The sequence below is a fragment of the Chiloscyllium punctatum genome, chromosome 5 (assembly GCF_047496795.1).
Source record: "Chiloscyllium punctatum isolate Juve2018m chromosome 5, sChiPun1.3, whole genome shotgun sequence".
Taxonomy (NCBI): Eukaryota; Metazoa; Chordata; class Chondrichthyes; order Orectolobiformes; family Hemiscylliidae; genus Chiloscyllium; species Chiloscyllium punctatum.
In genome coordinates, this window is record NC_092743.1 from 140,034,473 (window position 1) to 140,051,248 (window position 16,776).

Sequence of the window (16,776 nt, forward strand, 5' to 3'; positions counted from 1 at the left end):
ATGCGTGTCACTTGTTATTAACATTAATACTTGAAGAATGGTGGTACCTGCTGTCCAATAGCTGTTTGCAAACAGACGCTTCCCTCTTCTGATGCCAAAGCAGTTGTGTTTATGGGTGTTGGCTCTGTTGGATGGATAGCTGGTGAAATGGCTCCAGTAGAAGCACCTTCCTGCTGGGACTGCTCCACTTCAGCATGAATCTCCTCAGTTTGTTCTTCTTCCACTTCTTCCCCTTCTTCCAGTTCAGTTGTCTCCTCTTCAACTGTGGGTTTAAAGAGTACGCGTTCTCATGCTGGAGATATTTTGGTCTATGTTAATCCTGCACAAGTGCTGTCATCTTCTGATACATGAATATTAATCAGCTGGCAGCAAAACCAGGGCAAAAGTGCTGAGTCTTCCTGGCACTGGCCACATCCTAGAATTGTGTTGTCACCAGATTCACATGCCAGGAGCAGGTGACACTAACATAGCACCCAATGTCAAATAAAATCAGATTGCAACAGAGAAATCATCACAGTATGCTGTGCTCAGCAAAAATCATTGGTAGATTGTTATAGAGCTGTACAGCACAGAAACAGACCCTTCGGCCCAACTCATCCATGCCAACCAGATGTCCTAAATTAATCTAGTTCCATTTGCCAGCATTTGGCCCATATCTCTCCCTCTAAACCCTCCTTATCCATGTACCAATCCAGATGCCTTTTAAATGTTGTAATTGTAACAGCCTCCACCACTTTGTCTGGTAGTTTGCCACATGTACCATCCTCTGCATGAAAAAGTTGCCCCTTAGGTCCCTTTTAAATCTTTCCCCTCTCACCTTAAATCTCTGACCCTCTAGTTTTGGAATCCCCCCACCCCAGGGAAAAGACCTTGATATTTGTTCTATCCATGTCCCTCATAACTTTATAAACCACTACAAAGGCACCCCTCAGCCTCCAAAAGTATGCTCTGCTCAGCAAGGATCATAGGCATGTTTCTTACAAGGGATTTATCATTTTGTTTCCCACATTAAAAAAGAGGGATTAACAGGAATAGGCCATTCAGCCCTTTAGAGTCATAGAGATGTACAGCATGGAAACAGACCCTTCGGTCCATGCCAACCAGATATCCCAACCCAATCTGGTCCCACCTGCCAGCACCCGGCCCATATTCCTCCAAACCCTTCCTATTCATATACCCATCCAAATGCCTCTTAAATGTTGCAATTGTACCAGCCTCCACCACATCCTCTGGCAGCTAATTCCATACACATACCACCCTCTGCATGAAAAAGTTGCCCCTTAGATCTATTTTATATCTTTCCCCTCTCACCCTAAACCTATGCCCTCTAGTTCTGGACTCCCTGACCCCAGGGAAAAGACTTTGTCTATTTATCCTATCCATGCCCTTCATAATTTTGTAAACCTCTATAAGGTCACCCCTCAGCCTCCGACGCTCCAGGGAAAACAGCCCCAGCCTGTTCAGGCGCTCCCTGTAGCTCAGATCCTCCAACCCTGGCAACATCCTTGTAAATCTTTTCTGAACCCTTTCAATTTTCACAGCATCTTTCCGATAGGAAGGAGACCAGAATTGCACGCAATATTCCAACAGCGGCCTAACCAATGTCCTGTACAGCCACAACATGACCTCCCAACTCCTGTACTCAATACTCTGACCAATAAAGGAAAGCATACCAAACGCCTTCTTCACTATCCTATCTACCTGTGACTCCACTTTCAAGGAGCCTAACCTTCAAGACTTTGGGTCCAACATTCTAAATGACAGCGAGGGCATTTAATCAGAACAATTCTGGAATGCCATCAATTCAAATCTAGATCTATTTGGTTCTATCCCCTGCATTTCCCCACTTCTTAGGGTTTATTCCATGTAACAAATGGAGATGTTTTGGGAAATATCTCATGTCCTGGGAATTCTGCCAAGTTCCGGAGTGTTCAAACCCCAATAAGATCCATATCTGCTGACAGTAAGAAGAATTGAGAGATCAGGCCCATGGTACTGTCTTGTATTGTTGTGTGTAAAAGTGCTTCCTGACAAATCTCCTGATGGTCCGGTCCTCATACCGCTTTAGACTTAGAATCACCAACCAGTGGAAATACTGGATTAGTGGTGCTGGAAGAGCACAGCAGTTCAGGCAGCATCCAACGAGCAGCGAAATCGACGTTTTGGTTTTGCCCGAAATGTCAATTTCGCTGCTCGTTGGATGCTGCCTGAACTGCTGTGCTCTTCCAGCACCACTAATCCAGTATTTGCTTTCCAGCATCTGCAGTCATTGTTTTTACCTAACCAGTGGAAATATTTTATCCTTATCTATTCTGTCTCTCCCAGTTAATATCTTGAGGATCCCTTAAACTTCTAAATTCTGCAGAAAGCAGAGCTAATTTATACAACGTCTCCTTAAAACTTAATCCCTGAAATCCAGGTATCATTCTTATGAACCTCCAAGGCCAATGTATCTTCCCTAAGGTGTGGTGTCTAGATTTGCTCACTGTACTCTGAGTGGGATTGAACCATGGGATTGAACAATTGCAACATAACTCCAGTCCTTATACGGCAGTCTACTAGGTATAAAGGCCAGTCTTCTATTAGTCTTCTTGGTTATTTTCTGTACCTGTTTGTGGCATTTTAAGGATCTATACACCTGAACCCCAAGTCATTTTGGACATCCCTGTATTTAACTTTATGCCATCTAGAAAGCACCCTGATCTATCCTTTCTCAGTCCAAAATGGATAACTTGCTTACATTGACCTCTATCTGACACAGTTTTTCCCATTCACCTAGTTATTCAATATTGCAAATTTACACCGTCATTTACACTATCTACAACGCCACCTAACTTTATTCCAACTTCACTAATTGCGATATAAGTAATATAATATTTTTTTCATCCATTGTCCAGTCAACACTATGACCTGGGCTTCAAGTCAGCACTATCTGACAAGACCTTAAAGCTATAGGAGCCTACGATGAAATGATTTTAGCAATTGCTTTTTTCTGAGTTATTTCCAGAGGACAACAAAACCTAGCATTAATTTTGCACTAAATTTGCAACTCCACCTTGAAAGTCTACAAAAATGAAATGTCTGGGAAATGGAGAATTAAAGAGCAACATAGAAAATAGGAGCAGGAGAAGTCCATTCGGCCCCCTGAGCCTGCCCTCCCATTCATTTTGATCATGACTTATCATTTAGCTCGGTACTCTAATCCCATCCATCCCCCCAATATCCCTTGATCCCTTTAGCCACAAGACCAAAATGACCTCCATATTGCAAACATAACGTTTTGACCTCAGCCACCTCCTGTGCTGCTGGATTCCAGAAGCTCACCATCTTCAGGTGAACAAAATTTTTCTCAGTCCCAAAAGGTTTATCTCTTATGCTTGAACTATGACCCCTGGTTCAGGGCTCCCCCACCATCAGGAACACCCTTCCTGTATCTAACCTGTCTAGTCCTGTTAAAAGTTTATAAATTTCGACAAGATCCCTCCTTATTCTTCTAAACTCCAGAGAATACAATCCTAACCAACTCAATCTTTCCTCATATGTTAGATCTGCCATCCCAAGAATCAATTTGGTAAAACTTTGCCACACTCTCACTACAGTCAGATAAGAAGACCAAACTGCGCTCAGTATTCCTCATCAATGCCCTGTAATGGGATGGAATTAAAACGTCTCATTGGACTAACATGAAAGTTATAGGTGAAAGTGAGGACTGCAGATGTTGGAAACCAGAGTTTAGATCAGATTGGTGCTGGGAAAGCACAGCAGGTCAGGCAGCATCCGAGGAGCAGGAAAATCGACAGTCCGGTCAAAAGCCCTTCATCAGTGGTGCTTTTCCAGCACCACTCTAATCAAACATGAAAGTTATATTCATCCATATTGTGTGTAAATTTAAACAATTAGTGTTATTACCTACACTCTTTCGCTAACATTGATACCTTCTACAAATTCATCATAACCAAAAATAAAACAATGAAAAGACCTTTGCCATAAAAAGAAGAAAGAAATCAGGGAACTCGAGTCCAGTGAGCTTAATGTCAATGGTGGGTAAGTTGTTGGAAGGGACACTCATATATTTGGAAAGACAAGTACCGGTTCAGGCTGGTCAGCATGGCTTTGTGCATTGGAAATCATGGTTCACAAATTTGAGTGAGTTTTTGGAAGGGGTAACTTAGAGGTTGATGAAGACACGGGCATTTTCTAGGCCTGCGACAAAGTTTCACATGATAGACTGCTTAGCAAGGTTAGCAAGGAGAGCTAGTCAACTGGATACAAAATTGGCTTGACAGTAGGAGGCAGAGGGTGGTGGTGGTGGAGGGTTGTTGTTCAGGCCTGTGACACAAGGATCAGTGCTGGGTCCACTGTTATTCATCATTTATTATTTATTGATTTGGATGAGAATAGAGGAGGCATAGTTAGTAAGTTTGTGGATGACACCAAATTTGGTGGTATAGTGGACGGTAAAGAAGGTTATCTAAGATTACAATGGGATCTTGATCAACTGAAGCAGTGGGCTGAGGAATGTCAGATGGAGTTTAATTCAGATAAATGTGAGGTGTTGCATTTTGGCAAGAAAAACCAAGTCAGGACTTACAATTGATGGTAGTGTTATCGATCAGAGAGATCTAGGGATGCAGGTACATTAGTTCTTGAATGTGGTGGCACAGTTAGACAGGGTGGTGAAGAAGGCATTTGGAACTTCATTGGTCAGAGCATTGAGTACAGGAGTTGGGAGGTCATGTCCCATTAGACATCAGTAAGGCTACATTTGGAGTACTGCATACTATTCTGGTCTCTCTGTTATAGGAAGGATGTTATTAAACTGGAAAAAGTGCAAAAAATATTCATACAGACTGGAAGGTTTCAGTTATAAGGAGAGACTGGTTAGGCTGGGATTTCTTTCCCTGAAGTGCAGGACACTGAGGGGTAACCTTCCAGAGGCTTATAAAATCATGAGGGCCATGGATAGGGTGAATAGCCAAGGTCTTTTCCTCAGTATAGGGAGTACAAAACCACAAGCCATAGAATTAAGTTGTGTGGGGAAATATTTAAAAGGGACCTGAAGGACAACCTTTTCATGCAGAGGATGGTGTGTGTATGGAATGTGATGCCAGAGGAAGTGGTCAAGGCTGGTACAATACCAACATTTAAAAGGCATTTCAACAGGGACATGGATAGGAAGGGTTTTGATCCATGGGACTTGTTCAGTTTAGGAAACTTGGTCAGCATGGACAATGGGGGCTGAAGGGCCTGCTTCTGTGCTGTATGACTCTATAAAACGCACACAATATGAATCTTGCACTTCAATTACTCCAAACAGAGAACTGGCCATGAAGAGAATGAATGTTGGAGGACCAGGTTTGGAAGATTGTAGAACTGTTGCCAATTCACTTTCCCCTTATACTTGGTTCACCGTGAGGCTGAACATGTCAATGCATTCCCCCTGTATTGAAAATCGGTGACAGAAACATAAAATGTACAAGTCAATCATGGTAAATGTACCATAGTTTTCCCAGACCGTGGCACTGCCTTCCCATTAGGACAGAGACAACAGCTCGGAACTTAACCTGAAGGTCACCAGATCTCAGGCAAGGGCTGGGAAGGAAACTCCTCCTCCTCCAGCCACTGCAGGAATTGAACCCACACTGCTGCAAAGAGCCTTTCATCCAACTGAGCAAAACTGACCCCCCCCACCAAGTCAGCGAACATTTAAAAGAAGGGAATATCTTAATTTTCCTGATCAATAATCTGTTGGAGCAAATTACACACACTTTACAGAATTCACCTGGTATCATTCCAATGGAATGAACTGGAAGAAGGAGGTGGGTGAGAATTCAATATCAGGTTGAGGATTTTCTCTGCCAGGTTACCGCTGTCGTAGTGAAATCCTATCCAGGCAGTGGTTAGTTGGGGAGTGAGATACGGATGAGCTTGTTGCGATCTGATCAAAAAGCTTTTTTCTAGTTTTACTTCCTATCAGGTCCTAGATTAGAATGGTATTGATTAACAGCACTCCCTGTTACCAATATCTTACTGAGCCATAAAATACGCTTACACTGCCCAAACTTTCACCTGTTGTTTATGATGAAATGTAAAGAATCTAACTTTGTTCTGGAACATGTCCTCACATTTTTGGAAGTCAATCTCCCTGAGGAGATTTTCTTCTTCCTTAAATTCGACTGAGAAGTGATCCATATTCTCAAAGTCACGTTCTATTTTTTCCATCTGTGATGTTTCAGATATTTCGGAAATCCTAGAAAAAATTCATTGAGAATTGGTTGTGAGACAACAGCCCATATTTTCAGAAGAACATTGTTAACTATCAAGTTTGTGTAGATGGGGTACTTACTTTTTAATCAGTGGTTTTGTATTCTGTAAAAAGAAAATGCAACTTTATTAAATACTCAAAGTACTCTTCAAAACAAAGATTAAGTTCATAATTTTGAAGTTTGATTTTGCAATGCCACTGTGGAATACTACAGGATGACTGACTAACATTTATCAAATGTTACTTCCTCCCTCCTTTGTGGTTGTATAAAGCTCAGTTAAAACAACGCAAGAGGAAATGAACTGAATCCAATATCCTTAAACCATCTTTAAAAAAAGTGGAGTGCACTCTGTCAAGTGCGGACACTCCAGAGCTGCTCTGCAGGGTGGGAGATATTAAACATGGGCACGGCACATAAGGGGAGGTTGGCACCACATGTTGTGGACAGGGACCAGAGGGTTAGGGATGGATGACACACAGATGGATGCCCTCATCTTCTAGACTCCAAGCTGAGGAGTAGACATATAGAGGTTTATAAAATCATGAGGGACATGGTTAGGGTAAATAGATAAGGTCCAGGGCATAGGTTTAGGGTGAGAGGGATGTGGGCATGAATAGGACGAGATTAGAGAGCGATATGGGCCAAGTGCTGACAAATGGGACCAGATTAGGTTGGGATATCTGGTCAGCATGGATGAGTTGGACCGAAGGATCTGTTTCTGTGCTGTACATCTCTATGACTCTATGACTGGCAGAGAAGGAGGCAACCCACCAGACCCTGCAAGTCCAGTCTGAGGTGGTCATCTGGGTCAGTCCAGTTTGGTGAAATGCCCATGGGTGCCAAAGAAGGTCAATCACCTGCTCCACTCCACTGTGGTAGGTATCACTACCTTCTCTCTGTTATGTCACACTCACTCTTTCTCTGCTACAACACCTACCTTCCACTGAGCCCCATGCTCTACCACTCTCACTATTGCATGCAGCAGCTTCCCTCACTCGTTCTCCCCCCTTTAAATAACCCCTCCCCTTTACCTTGCTGAACCCTACCTGTCCTCGGCATTGCCTAGTCACTCACTCAAGACGCCTCAGCACCTTTCCCTCACTTGTGCCAGTACCAAAGACTGTGCCGGCTGGTTTCACCTCAGCCAAACTTTCCCTTTGACTCATTCCAGAAGACTGGGGCATAATGTAACAGGGACAAAGGGACAGTCTGACATTCAGCTCCTCACTCTTGACCAGGGGACGAAGTTTGACCTTGCCAGCAAAGCCCGGGACAGTTCATTGAGAGACACTAAAACCTCCAAGTCCCAGCAAGCAATAAAGAAGCATTGTGCCTTGTTCTGCTACTCTCCCGGCTAGCCCAGAATCAATCTGATATCAGTCCTTTGCTAATAACACCTTCTCTGTCGCCTGCAGGTACAAGTAGGATGTTCATGGTGTCTACAGGGAATAGGCCTGCCTCAATAAACATCCCCTCCTCTACCACGGAGGGAGGGAGCATGGGACCTTCAAAGGAAGCAGCAGCAAGACCAGCTCCTGCCCCCATCTCAGACACCGACACCTTGTTGGGTACAGTTAGGGGGGTGGACCTTACTGACACGTCTCTGCAGCTGGTTGAGGAAGAGATGCCCCAGGTCGCTGGCACTCGGAGGGTTGATGGAGACGGGGTACCTGATTAACCTCAGGCAGGAGAGGGTTCCGTGCTGTTGCGATTCTGGACCCCATCGCCATGCACAGGAAGATCCCAGAGCAGCAGGCGGGTTTGTCAGGGCCACGACGGAACCTGTCGGTTGCAGGGACTGGAGCGAGGTTGTGGGAACCTGGCTCCCTCTGGCATGTGACCATCGGGCTGTCTCCTTGGACAGGTTGGTGACTGCCTTTGGAGGGGCAGCTGCAGGGCCCTCAGGGTGAGCTGGATAACCACACAATCCTGTACCCCCCCCCCCCCCCCGGGAGCTCCCTCAGGGTGAGCTGGATATCCACACAGTCCTGTACACCCCCACCCCGGGAGCTCTCTCAGAGTGAGCTGGATAACTACACAGTCCTGTACCCCCCCACCCCGGGAGCTCTCTCAGAGTGAGCTGGATAACTACACAGTCCTGTACCCACCCCCACCCCCCCCGGGAGCTCCCTCAGGGTGAGCTGGATATCCACACAGTCCTGTACCCCCCGGGAGCTCTCTCAGGGTGAGCTGGATATCCACACAGTCCTGCAAGTCTCAACGATCAATATCCGGTTTGGAAAATGCAACCTTTTTTGTCCCAATGTCGAGGATATCCTGACTGGGCGTCTCACCCAATCTTCCTAAGAGCCTGTGTCATTCAGGGTCTGGGAAAATACTGTCCTCTGTTTTTGTAAAATGTAACTACTGTAACCATCTCTTTGCAGAATGAGCTAACAGAGATAATTGTTGACGCTGGTCTCATTAACCATAATGGTTGACGTTTTGGAATGTGATTAATTGACAGGAACAGAGTTAATTAATACTGCAGTCCAATTGATTGAAGGCTCCTCCGGTATGATGGAGATGACACATGGCCCTTAAAATGATAAAATTACTCTTAAAGTTTGTTTCTTTTCTCTGTTTTACTGGTTAAAAACTCATTAAATTCTTGGGCTGTTGAGTATAGAGACTGGAGGGTAGAGCAGATGGATGCAGAGACGGTGGAATGGTGCTTGAGATTGCCAGGATACGGGGCACACCTGTTTTTGGGGAAGTGAGCCCTGTATACGCACTCGCACCTCAACAGAGCCAAGAGCAATGTCTTCACAAGGTGACTTACTCCTCCTGCTGGGGTACGTTGAAGCTAACTTGGCAGACCTTGGAAACCAGGATGCAGTGGTAGCTGGGTGCATGAAGGTTTGAGAGAGACAAACAGCACTCATGAGCAAGTATCGGGATGGGTGTTAGATGGGTCAGAATAAGAGGGAATGCAACACGACCTAAATTAGGCTTATAGCTCATATTTATAATTGCAATTTATAATTGTAATGTATTCTAGATTTACCCTGTATTATAGCCAACAAACAGTCACAAAGATCTAGTGGAACAGATTTAAATCACAGAAAAATTCAAAAACAATACACTAGTGATCAGAGTGTTCTTTAAAAATTATGGGACAGTAATAGTTTACAAGATGGAGATTACAAAGAGTTATTGAAGTCTGTTCAGGTGACCTTTGGATATGAACATAAGAGGTACAGTTAGTAAGTTTGCAAATGACACCAAAATTGGAGGTGTAGTGGACAGTGAAGAAGGTTACCTCAGATTACAATGGGATCTTGATCAGATGGGCCAATGGGCTGAGAACTGGCAGATGGAGTTTAATTCAGATAAATGCGAGGTGCTGCATTTTGGGAAAGCAAATCTTAGCAGGACTTATACACTTAATGGTGAGGTCCGAGGGAGTGTTGCTGAACAGAGAGACCTTGGAGTGCAGGTTCATAGCTCCTTGAAAGTAGAGTCACAGATAGATAGGATATTGAAGGCAATGTTTGGTATGCTTTCCTTTATTGGTCAGAGTATTGAGTACAGGAGTTAGGAGGTCACGTTGTGGCTGATAGGACATTGGTGAGGCCACTTTTGGAATATTGCACGCAATTCTGGTCTCCTTTCTATCAGAAGGATGTTGTGAAAGGGTTCAGCAAAGACTTACAAGGATTGGAGGGTTGGAGGGTTCAGGCTATAAGGAGAGGCTGAACAGGCTGGGGCTGTTTTCCCTGGAGCATCAGAATCTGAGAGGTGACCTTATAGAGGTTTGCAAAACCATGAGGGGCATTGATAGGATAAATAGACAAAGTCTTTTCCCTGGGGTTGGGGAGTCCAGAACTGGACGGCATAGGTTTAGGGTGAGAGGGGAATATTATAAAAGAGACCTAAGGGGCAACTTTTTCATGCAGAGGGTGGTATGTGTATGCATGAGATGAGCTGCCAGAGGAAGTGGTAGAAGCTGGTACAATCGCAACATTTAAAAGGCATCTAGATAGGAACATGAATAAGAAGGATTTGGAGGAATATGGGCTGGGTGCTGACAAATGGGATTAGATTAGGTTGGGATATCTGGTCAGCATGAACGAGTTAGACTGAAGGGTCTGTTTCTGTGCTTGTACATCTATATGACTCTATGACCCAATGACCTTTTTATCTGAGTGTCTCTTACTCAAATGGAAAGAATGAGGTGAATTAATTGAAGTGTTAATGGTGGGATATTTGCAGAATAGTGATTAACGTGTCATGATTTTAGCTTGTCTATGGGAAAAGAGAAAAAGCAATAGGTAGTAAAAGTATTTAACTGGAATAGTGCTGATTTTAGTGGCGTAAGAATGGATGTGACCCATTTAAATTGGGTGCAAAGATTGGTAAATAGAACTGTAACAAAACAATGGGTTGCCTTTAAAAAGGAGATAAAGTGTGATTGATATAGACAGTAAGATGAAGCAGAAAACAGCAGAAAACAGGAGCAGATGACAATCGAATTGAAAATCACGCTGACTATAAAAAGTCCAGAAGGGAAGTGTAAAAAAACAAGAAAGGCAAAAGGAAAGCATGAGAAGAGACTGGCAGGTAACACAAAAGGAAATCCCAAAGTTTTGATAAACAGATAAACAGTAAAATGTTAGTAACAAGGTGCAAGGAGCGTGGCCACTTAAACAGTTCCCTCATTGATCATGGAGACAAATCCATGGCTCAGTTGTTAAATATTTGCATTTCTCTTTATCAAGAATGAAGATATTGTTAATGTCTAATAGAGATAGTTAAGAAATTGAATAGGCTAAAAACTTCTCAACAAAAAAATTTAAGTAAGCTCAAAATTGATAAGTTACCAGCACTGGATGAAATGCACGCAATTAAACTCTGCGAAGTAAGGGAAGAAATTGCAGAGGTACTTGTTATAATCTTCTACTTGGCCTTAGATACGGGATTGATGTGGAGGAGTAGATAATTACAGATGTTACCGTTATTTGAAACTTTTTCAAAAGTAAATCCATCAAAACAATTCCAATCTGTGTAAACTCAGTGGTGGGGAAGGTTTTACAATTGATAATCAAGAAAAAACTGCAACTTAGGTAATTGTAAATTAATTAAGGGAAGGCAGATTTACTAAAGGCAAAACATGTTTAACTAAAGTGATTGAGGAGGGAGTACTGGTGAGTTTAATGAGGTTGATTTGCTATAAAGGGACCTCCAATGGACACTTGATCGAAAGCTACATAAGAATGGTGACATGAGATTTGAAACCTGCTAAATGAAAGGACAAGAGATGTCATAGATACAAGGCTATCAGAATGACATGAAAGAACAAAAATAGTTAATGGTATTTCTTAGACTTGAAGTAGGGGCATAGTGCGATTTCCATGGGTTGGTATTGGGTCCACTGCTTTTCATGACATATATTAAAGATGTGGATTTGATTGTACAGGGCACAAGATTAAATTTTGCAAATAATCTGTGAGAAGGATAGGGATTGATTCTAAAAGGCCATAGACTGGAGGTTTTGAGAAAATGCCATAGTGATGTTCAACATCACCATTGGTCTGGACAGAGAGAATCTGTTCCTATTGGGTTTGAAAACCAGAGGATGACCATTTCATGTGATTGAAATGACAGTGACAAGAAGAGAAACATGAGTAAGTAGCCAGGACTTGGAATATGTTGCCTAAAAATTTAATTGAGACAAATTCGATTATGGATTTCAAAAGGAATTAGAATTAGAATCCCCACAGTGTGGAAATCAGCCTTTCGGCACAGCAAGTCCACACTGACCCTCCGAAGAGCAACCCACCTGCTCCATTCCCCTATTACTCTACGTTTTCCCCTGACTAATGCACCTAACCTACACATTCCTGTACACTACGGGCAATTTAGCATGGCCAATTCACCTAACTTGCACATCTTTGGGTCGTTGGAGAAAACCCACGCAGACACAGGGAGAATGTGCAAACTCCACACAGACAGTTACCTGAGGCTGAAGTTGAATGTGGGACCCTGGCACTGTGAGGTGGCAGTGCTAACCAAAATTGGAGCAATCTCTGAAGAGGAAACTTTCCACGGCCACGGGGAAAGGGCACAAATCGAGCAGTGGTTGAGTTGCACTTGCAGACAGGTGATATGGAAAAATGGACTGAATGACTTCTGTATTGCAGCCATTCTATTATTAAATGAATCCAATCCCACAGAAACCAAACTGTTATCATCTCCATTTATGTTCAGTTACATATAAACTCTCGCTTGACTATGCATGAATAATATCTCCTCAGAGCTGCTCTTTCTTAATGGTTTAAACCAGAACCTTCCTTTTTACTTTATTTACAACATTGTGGAGATCCAAAGTCATCACTGGGTCAAGAAGATAAACATTAAAATACCCATATTACTGTTTTTGGTAGCAATCCCAAAAATATTGTGACAAAATATTGTACCACAGGTTTAACTATTATGACAAGTAATAAATGGGGGGTCAGTACCTCTTACTTTTTGCCAAGATAAAGTAGGGGGTGGTATCAATGCGGTGATATGCGCAAATCCTCATGCACTTTTGTTGAAGTCACATTGTTTAACTCAGTACCTGTAAGAAAACTGCTATTTCAGGCTCCTCCATACACTGCAATCCTGACTGAATGACCTTGGATACCTCCTCAAGATGTTCAGCGTATTTCTGAATCAATGAACGAATATGGTGCATCTTTTCCTCTTGCTCCATTGTGATATATTGCATCATTTCCTTTTTCTTTTCCTCCAACAGTGTGTATAGACCATCAAACTTCTCACACACGTGTTCCTTCTGCCTGCGACTGTTCTCCTACAACATTGAAGCGTTCATTACTTTGGTTGAAGTTTTCAAATCCCATCCACCTTCATCCACAAACAAACAAAGCGTCTACAAAGTATTTCTGGCTTTTAGCACCGTGTCCCGTGAATATTAACCCTTCATCTGCAATGTTAACAGGAATATTAGAATTTTTTCTAACGAAAATATTAAGTGGGCAAACAAATTTCATTCAAACAAAAACTTAAGAGAGTGCTAGCTAATACTTGATCCACCAACACTCAAGAAGCTTGACGCCATCCAGGACAAAGCATTTGATTGGCACTACATCCATAAGCATCCACTCCATCCACCACCGATGCTCAGTTGCAGCAGTGTGTATTATTTACAAGATGCACTGCAGAAATTCACTAAAGATCCTCAGACAGCACCTTCTAAACCCACAATCACTTCCATCTAGAAGGACAAACGCAGCAGATGCATGAGAACATCACTACTACAACTTCCCCTCCAAACAACTCATCATCCTGGCTTGCAAATATATTGCCATTCCTTCAGTGTCACTGGGTCAAAATCCTGGAATTCCCTCCCTAAGGGCATTGTGGGTCAACCTACAGCACATGGACTGCAGCGGTTTAAGAAGGCAGCTCTCCCCCACCTTCACAAGAACAATGGAGATGGAGCAATAAATATTGGTCCAGCTAATGACACCCACGTCCCATGATGGATTAACAAAAAAATTCGTAAGGGATGACTTCAAGCACTGAATCTTTGTTTCTGCTGTGTATCAATGCACTACATCGGTCACCATGATAAAGAAAGGGATAAAGAGTTACTTTTCTTGGCATCTCATTGAGGGCCGAAGGGCCCGTTCCTGTGCTGTACCGTTCTATGTCCTATGTTCTATGTTTTATCTCCCTACAACATCAGAGGTCACACAATGCCAGCTTATAACCCAACAGGTTTATTTGAAATCTGCGTCCTCAGGCATGCTGTGATGTGATGGGTGCAGGTTTGACTGGCCACAAACTGAGTTTTAATCTCATGTTGTAGGGACTTCACCTGATGAAGGAGTAGTGCTCCAAAAGCTTGTGATTTTAGATAAACCTGTTGGACTATAAACTGGCATCATGTGGCTTCTGATGTTGTAGGGAGATAAAACGTAGGACATAGAACGTAGAACAGTATAACACAGGAACGGGCCTTTTGGCCCTCAATGTTGTGATGAGCATGACACCAATGAAACTAATCCCTTCTGACAATAGACAATAGACATAGTGCAGGAGTAGGCCATTCGGCCCTTCGAGCCAGCACCACCATTCATTATGATCATGGTTGATCATCCAAAATCATTATCCTGTTCCTGCCTTATCCCCATAACCCTTGATTCCACGATCTTTAAGAGCTCTATCCATCTCTGCCTGCTCTAGGTCTGTGTCCCTCCATTCCGTGCATATTCATGAGCTTATCTAAAAGTCTCTTTAACACCCCTCTCGTATCTGCCTCCACGCTGATACTGAGCAATGATGTTGTTTTTCTGCCTTCATAACGATTGGAAAGCTATTTATGAACTTTCCATATTTGCAGAACTTTTGGATGTCCCAATAGTTCAGAGCAGCATTTTTGGAGGTTTAGTAAGCAGTTCCTGATGGACAACTGAACTGTGGCCTAAGAGAACAGAATAAGATATAAAAGTACAGCTCCTAAGATACAAATATGTTTGTTAAAAATGGAATAATGTCACATCATATTATACCTGGAATACTTGCATGCTAATTGTTTGCATTCACAAATATTGGAAATACCTCAATACTTTTGCATGTCTCTTCCATCTGAGTGATTATTGTTTGAACACGGTCATTGCTTGCTACTAGCATTGCAATTCCATCACCGAACTCGGACTGCGCACAAAACAAAACACATAACTTTAAATTAGTTAAATGAGAATGAGAGGATCCATCAGTGTCCGATTTTAATGCTATTTTGAATGATATTGTAAGGAACAAGATTTCAGGGCCCAGCTAGAATTGGCAGAAATGGCCTGATTCACAGAATCAGATATCAGGATCGCAAATAAGGTTTCTCTCTTACTGCGTAACAGCAAAGCCAGGATTAAAATGACACACTGTTTTAACTTAAAAACAGTAAAAGAACTGCAAACGCTGGAAATCTTAAGAAGGGTCACTGGACCTGAAATGGTAAACTCTCCACAGGTGCTACCCAACCTGCTTAGTTTTTCCAGCAATTTCTGTTTTTGATTCACAGTTTCATTCAAGTCATTTGTACATGTAATGATTTGAAACAGATAGATAAATAACTACAGACTGCCAATTAACATGTATCCACAGTGATATTAAATTTGAGAGTTCCTGACTAAAAACTACATGATGTTAAACAGAAGATATTTAAGTTATATGAAACAATGCAGATGCAGAGTCCTCATCTGCTCCTCACATGACAAGCCCTTCATTCCTGGGATAATTCTTGAAAACCTTCTCTGGACCCTCTCCGATGCCAACACATCCTTTGTTAGATACGGGGCCCAAAACTGCTCACAATATTCCAAATGTGGCTTGCTCAGAGCCTTATACAGCCTCAGTGATGCATCTTTGCTCTTGTCTTCTAACCCTCTTGAAATGAATGCTAACATTACTTTCTTAACTGCCAATTGAACCCTACAAAGCTCAAAGGAAGTTGTACATAACGGTCTAGCAAAGGCTATGGCATAGATTTCACTTTCCTGATATTAATTACATTCTGGTGTCTGGTATCGGATACTGACATTAAGCAATCTAAAGCAGATATTTGTATGAAGAATTTTTATGAACAGCACACCAGAAGTAAAAAGGACTTAATTGTCTTTCACTTATTAACATTTTAAAGGAGCATCAAGCTTATGATAGTAAAATGGGATTAAGGTAGAAGATGAAATGTCTTAGAGAAACTCTAAAAATAAATGAAATAAGCTTTAAACATTTTTAAAATCTGAAAAAAATTAACATCTCACAGGTATGTAGCTAGATTTTTTAGGGCCAATGAATTGGTCAATAATTGTAACTCAGTACATTGTTGTAGCCCTCTTTATAGTTTCTTCAACAAGATATAGCTTTTACAAGATTTTTAAAATGAAATTATTAACATGCAAAATGGAAATTTGTCAAGATTTTCAAGATTTCTATCTCTGAGAACCTCACCTATCCTGAGGAACTTTGGATCTATATTTAATTACACAAATGGACACCGAAAGTTGCTGTCAATTTCACAATTGTAACAACAGTGAACACTGATAGTTTTGAGAAAATTATTCATGCATTTGTAATTTATATTTTGTGTATTATGGCAGCAAAAGTAATTATTTATTTTTAGGAAGTAACATAAAGCAATAATTGTATTACAGGATGTTGGTTTGCTCGCGGAGCTGGAAGGTTCGTTTTCAGATGTTTCGTCACCATACTAGGTACCATCTTCAGTGAGCCTCTGGATGAAGTATCGGTGGTGTAGCCCGCTTTCTATTTATATGCTTGGGTTTCCTTGAGTTGGTGATATTATTTCCTCTGGTGATGTCATTCCCTATGATGGTGTCATTTCCTGTTCTTTTTCTCAGGGGGTGGTAAATGAGATCTAAGTCAATGTGTTCGTTGATAGAGTTCTGGTTGGAATGCCAAGCTTCTAGGAATTCTTGTGCATGTCTCTGTTTGGCTTGTCTGAGGATGGATGTATTGTACCAGTCGAAGTGGTGTCCTT

At 42.2% G+C, this 16,776-nt stretch overlaps 1 protein-coding gene across 6 annotated transcripts in view; it reads right to left on the reverse strand.

The window, feature by feature from the left end:
- The window catches only part of trim55a (tripartite motif containing 55a), an 85,821-nt gene that overhangs the window by 27,584 nt on the left and 41,461 nt on the right, over positions 1-16,776 (reverse strand). For all 6 annotated transcript variants that reach the window (XM_072571520.1, XM_072571517.1, XM_072571521.1 and 3 more), the window contains exons 4-8: positions 14,838-14,933; positions 12,832-13,065; positions 6,347-6,369; positions 6,126-6,250; positions 48-262 (exon numbers count right to left, since the gene is read on the reverse strand). In XM_072571520.1, coding sequence (XP_072427621.1) covers positions 48-262; positions 6,126-6,250; positions 6,347-6,369; positions 12,832-13,065; positions 14,838-14,933 — 693 coding nt within the window. The remainder of the gene's footprint in view (positions 1-47; positions 263-6,125; positions 6,251-6,346; positions 6,370-12,831; positions 13,066-14,837; positions 14,934-16,776) is intronic.